This window comes from Cicer arietinum, chromosome 6 (assembly GCF_000331145.2).
Source record: "Cicer arietinum cultivar CDC Frontier isolate Library 1 chromosome 6, Cicar.CDCFrontier_v2.0, whole genome shotgun sequence".
Lineage (NCBI taxonomy): Eukaryota > Viridiplantae > Streptophyta > Magnoliopsida > Fabales > Fabaceae > Cicer > Cicer arietinum.
The window spans coordinates 9,218,415-9,224,327 of record NC_021165.2 but is presented as its reverse complement, the minus strand read 5'-3'; the positions used below and the strand labels follow the sequence as shown (position 1 = coordinate 9,224,327).

Below are 5,913 nucleotides of genomic sequence, written 5' to 3'. Positions count from 1 at the left end.
ATGCCTATAACCCGCTGAACAATCTCTTTGATGCAGTTGAAGATATAAGCAAAAATCCTGGAGCATCCCAGTTGGCCAGGTCTCTTTTCCAATCATTACCACAACAGATTCCGAAAGAGGTTGTATTATTTCCAATGCAGGATGTTGGTTTTTGGACAGATGGCAGTAACATCTACAAGCTTGAGAATGTACAAGGAGAATTTCATGAAATTCATAAAGCTTTTAATACTCAAAGCCATCCCTCTTTAAATATAGGTCTTCACAAGTTTTAATATGCATTTGTAGAATTAGAGTAGTTTCTACCATATTTGACTTTTATTTAATATTCCCTCCTTCTCATATTAAATGTCTTTTAAGATTATGCAAACTTAAGAAAATTATGGAGCGTACCAATTTCTATGATAAAATGAGCTTCACTGACTAAAATGCCCTTAATTAATAAAGTAGTTAGGTGAGTTGTAATACAATAAATAAGTGTATTAGTAGAAAAAGGGGAGTAATGCTTCATTGGTTTTCTCAATTGACAAATAAATGAATAATATGACACAAGTAAAGATTCCAAACATGACATTTAATATGAGACGGAAGAAGTAACTAGATATATAAAACATCTTATTAGGTGAAGTTTTAAGTTTGCTTTAATGATGTGCTATGTTTTAGTTCTTGGAACTCCTTTTACATGAGAGCAAACCTTACTTCTACATTCATTTTTAAACAATCGTTCTAAAATCTTTTTTGTTGGGGTGCACAGACCCTTTCAAGTTTGACGTTCCATCCCCAGATGATGTGGTTTATACTGGCCTACATTCTTCAAAAATGGGTTTGAAAGGTATCCCTCCCTCAACCTATCTGTCTAGATTTTTTTTTCCTCATATTCAGTATCTTCATGTTTTAGTTCCTTATGGATAAATATTAATGTATTTTATTTCTGTATGCTTTCAGACAAAGTTAAAAACTCTAAAGATTCGCGGCTTTCATCGAGCAGCAGAGACAAGAATGAACTTGCCGTAGAATCCAATGCTGAAAGTTCAGACAACGTATCATCCTTAATGCAAAAGAACAAGCAGGGTAGTGCAGCCAAGAACAAGCTTTCCAAAAATGTAGACATTGATTTGGAAATAATTGGCAAAACTTTAAACAACTTGTCAGCATCTTTGCCAAAGGATAAAGGGGACAATGCGAATAAAATAAATTCTTCAAAGAATGGTACAAATGGTATTCAATCAAGCAAAGAAAAGTCCGGTACTTTGTCTGCACTGCCAAAAGTCGAAGAAAGTGATAAGCTTATTTTGTCTTCTATGAAAGATAGAAAGTCTGAAAGTGGTTCCAGCAGTTTTAACCACATGGTTCTTGATATAAGTTCTGGAAATTCTGATAATACTAATGCTAAGGGACCTCATCAACAAGTTTCTTACAAGCCAGAAAAGTGGATGATCCCTCAACATTCTGAAGAGACATTGACTCAGTTGAATCTTGCTATTGTATGCCAATGGACTTTGTCCTATTCTTTCATATTTTTCAGGACTATATTTCAAGGAACAAATGTCTCATAGTGCTTAATTTGTTAATTGTAGGTTGGTCATGTTGATTCTGGAAAATCAACCTTATCCGGTAGGCTATTACACTTATTGGGACGAATTTCCAAGAAAGAAATGCACAAATATGAAAAGGAGGCCAAGTTACAGGTAATTTCATTTTGAAGTCATATTTATTCTTTAGTGCTTGATGCTTTTGAATTCATGTGCCAATTTCTGTTCCGTCTTTTCTTTAAAACAGGGCAAGGGATCCTTCGCTTACGCTTGGGCACTTGATGAAAGTTCTGAAGAAAGGGAAAGGGGAATAACCATGACAGTGGCTGTGGCATATTTTGACACTAAGAAATATCATGTTGTTGTACTTGACTCTCCTGGCCATAAAGATTTTATCCCAAACATGATTTCTGGAGCAACACAAGCTGATGCTGCAATTCTTGTCATAGATGCCTCACTTGGTTCATTTGAAGCTGGTATGGATGGTAGCAAAGGACAAACAAGGGAACATGCACAACTTATTAGAAGTTTTGGTGTAGACCAGGTTCTTGTTGCTGTAAATAAGATGGATGTTGTGGCATACTCCAAAGACCGATTTGATTTTATTAGACATCAGCTAGGAACTTTTCTCCACTCATGTGGGTTCAAAGATTCTTCTCTCTCATGGATTCCCTTGAGTGCTATGGAAAATCAAAATTTGGTGGCATCCCCTTCAGATGCTCATTTCAAAAACTGGTATGTTACTGATTACTCTAGATGTGATCTTAAGTTCCCTCTGTGGGCAATAATTAACAATTTATGTGAGAAAGAAGGGACAAAGAGAAAGGGGAGGGTGCTATTAATTATAATTTCAAAAACTTAATTTTGCACTCTGGAGTCCACAAGATGAAAGTTGATATCCTGTTCATGGTGTAGAAAATAGATCTGGGGCATATTGATTTTTTAGTATGTTGTTTCTTCTGACCTCGATTTTTGTCTGCCCTATTTTAATTGCAGAAATGTCCAATTTATCCCCTCCAACTTAAGCTACTTTGGAGTTTGGTCCTAAAACATACTTAATATGTGCAGCACAAGTCCTAAACTTTCTGACATGTAGTGCCTATCTGTCCATCTGTTTTATTTTCTGTCAAACTCTAATGGAAATTGTTACTCCAAAATAATGTCACTGACCATATTTTGTACTAAATATATTGTAGAAAGAAAAGTCCAATTTACCCAAATTAAAGTTAGGGTCACATGCACTTTAGTCTTGAAACTTAAGAAAATCAAACCAAAGGAATGGTTATTTGATAGGAAATCAAAGAGAGTGTATATATGCATATTAAGTATGCTAAAATATGATGTCTGTTTCATTGTGAAATAGGTATACTGGACCTTATCTGTTAGATGCAATCGACTCACTACAACCTCCTACAAGAGAATTCTCAAAACCTTTGCTAATGCCAATATGTGATGTCATCAAATCAACTGCACAAGGGAATGTGTCTGCTTGTGGTAAACTGGAAGCAGGAGCTCTTCGAAGTGGAACTAAGGTATAAACTGGGCAGTGTTGTGACTAACTTACAATTACTGAAAAATCAAATGAAAGATTCACAAAATATTCAAATTAAAAATGTCTTGTGCCGATCTAAAACCAAGTTTCTGATAGGAATTAATAACTTTCTATTGAAGTTAGTCCTTGACACCCAGTGCTTTTATTGTGTTTATTTAGTTTTTTCTTTATTAATATGGTCATTTTATCCCATTAATTTACTAATTACATCAAATCATATATTCATTTGTTGTGGTTATCGTGATTGTCCATTCATATCATTCATTAAAAAATAGTGGCATAACATAGTCATAATAACAAATTTTCATACAAGACTTCCCACATTAATAGACATATGAACATCTCTATTTTAAAAAAATCATGTGACACTTCAAATATTTAACAAAATAATTTTGATGAAGAATTACTATATAGAAAAATTTATAAATAATTGGTAAATTGAGACTAGAATATAATAAAAAAATTGAAAAAGGACACAACTGAAAATATAAGAACAAAATTTCATCAGGATGAAGAAACAATAGTACTCGATGAACTCATTATTCATCTATATAGTTCTTCGCAAATGTGCCCTTTTCCCAGTTATTAGTCCGTAAAGGGTACTTTTCTGGCTATTCCTTGTTCTGAAGCATAAATGTTTGCTTGCCCAGATCATTTATTTCTATCAATTTCAGATTCAATCATGGGCCTACCTCTTGGATCAGAAAGTGCTCCTATCATATTCAAAATTAAACATGATATGCTGTTTTACCCACTATTCTAGTAATATCTGGTCAGTTGGACATGAATGCCCGTCTTATTGACTTTTACAGGATAACTCTGCTATAAATTCTGTTGTGATTCCCCAACTCGGAACTTCATGTTAGTTGTGAGAAGTGCTAATTGTCATGAAGATTCTATACGAACAACATTAATAATTTGCAATCACTTTTTTATATAAGAAACGGGGTAAATTAGTTATAAAGTGGGGTTCACAATTTAAGAATTTCATATATGTCACAGCAAAATTTATTGTATAAATCCAGTTTGTAATATTTAGCATTTTTATGTAGAGACTAATGTATAATTCTTGAACGAGTTTGATGTAAAAATTCTAACTGTCAATTGTTATGCAAGTGGTAGACGGGCCATAAAAGGGTTTCCAAATGGCCTCCTTTTCTAAATTCTTTTCATTCTTTGGATAGAAGTATTCATGTGATTGGAGTTGGTATTTTGTTTATATAGTCTGGAAATGTAACCTCTGTAGCACCGACACCTTTAATCGAAGGCGTGTCATAGTGTCCAAAACGTGTCCGTGTTAGACACCAACACGGTACTGACACTTTGATTATGTTCAATTAATTCATTTTCTTAAATTATTACCAGTGTCAATGTCGTGTCCGAGTTAGTAGTTGTGTTCATAGAATGTAACCTTCTTGTATGTGTTTACTGTACAGGTAAATGAAAGTACATGCTTTAAATTCTACTTAATATGGCTTGAAATGAAATTATTTCTCTCTAACTGTGACGTTTAATAATTATAGGTCTTAGTTATGCCTTCAGATGTTGTTGGAACAGTACGTACACTGGAGCGTGACTCTAATGCATGCTCGGTTGCTAGAGCTGGAGATAATGTAGCTGTTACATTGCAAGGTGTTGATGGAAGTCATGTAACGGCAGGAGGCGTATTATGCCATCCTGACTTTCCTGTTGCAGTTGCAAAGCATTTGGAGTTGAAATTGCTTGTCTTGGATGGTGCAAGTCCCATATTGGTCGGCGCTCAGGTATGCTTTATGACATTCATGCTCTTTACTTTCTGATATAGTTTATTGGGAAAAATGTCAATTTTCTGTTTTCTATATTGGCAGTTAGAGTTTCATATACATCATGCAAAGGAACCTGCTAGAGTTTCAAGAATATTGTCAATACTTGATCCCAAGACTGGTAAGGTGACCAAAAAGTCCCCTCGTTGTCTCACGTCAAAACAAAGTGCAGTAATTGAGGTGAATAAAAGACCTAAACTTGTTATTATAATGAGAATTCGTAAATTCCTTTTCATCTACGATGCCACTGACTCAAACCACGAATAACTTTAATTGTTTCTAATTTTCAGGTGATTTTGCATGAGCCAGTGTGTGTGGTAGAGTTTTCTAGATGTAAAGCTCTTGGAAGAGTATCCCTTAGAACATTAGGAAGAACAATTGCTGTTGGACTTGTGACAAGAATAATCGAAGAACAAGATTAGTTTTTGTTATTTCTCCAAAAAGAACAGGCGCAGTAACATTTGAGAGGTTCCTAGTATACTTGTATGTTGTTCCAGTAAACATCTTTGTATGCCGTCTAATTTAAGCTAGAAAAATTATGCTGGCACACAATGGGCGGCTATGTAACCTTTGTTGAGGTTCTCTGGTCATGTGAATTTTGTAAAGATGGTTAAGTGCGGAGTTTTTTTTCATTTTTTTTTCTTCATGTAAATTTAGGGTGAGAAGAAGGTGCATCGGTCCAAATAGGAAAGATCTCAGAGCTCAACGAAAACTTACAAATGAACTTACATTTGCTTCTCTAGTAAAACTTAAAATCACAACCTACGAACTTAAGACTTGTCTTGTTGAATTTTTTCTTTTTCTAAAAGGTTTAATTACAAATGAATGTGAATCATAACTCATAAGAGAGCTCTCCTCGTTAATAGTTTGGGCTTGTTCATACAGCAATAACAATGTCCATCGTATGAACACCTATTTTGTGACATTGCAATACCTACAAAGGATCCACCATCATAATTATAATATTACACAATTTTTTTATGCAGTAATTATACACTTAAAGACTACAAATTTTAAATAAGAATTTTTA

At 34.2% G+C, this 5,913-nt stretch overlaps 1 protein-coding gene across 3 annotated transcripts in view; it reads left to right on the top strand.

The window, feature by feature from the left end:
* The window catches only part of LOC101509965 (uncharacterized), a 10,646-nt gene extending 5,131 nt beyond the window's left edge, over window positions 1–5,515 (top strand). For 2 of the 3 annotated variants that reach the window (XM_004504190.4, XM_073370169.1), the window contains 9 exons: window positions 37–255; window positions 752–829; window positions 943–1,481; window positions 1,575–1,685; window positions 1,777–2,264; window positions 2,893–3,061; window positions 4,605–4,844; window positions 4,929–5,063; window positions 5,174–5,515. In XM_004504190.4, the coding sequence (XP_004504247.1) occupies window positions 37–255; window positions 752–829; window positions 943–1,481; window positions 1,575–1,685; window positions 1,777–2,264; window positions 2,893–3,061; window positions 4,605–4,844; window positions 4,929–5,063; window positions 5,174–5,305 (2,111 nt within the window). In that variant the 3' untranslated portion in view covers window positions 5,306–5,515. The remainder of the gene's footprint in view (window positions 1–36; window positions 256–751; window positions 830–942; window positions 1,482–1,574; window positions 1,686–1,776; window positions 2,265–2,892; window positions 3,062–4,604; window positions 4,845–4,928; window positions 5,064–5,173) is intronic. The other variant, XM_004504192.4, reaches the window with a different exon arrangement.
* Window positions 5,516–5,913: the final 398 nt, after the last annotated feature.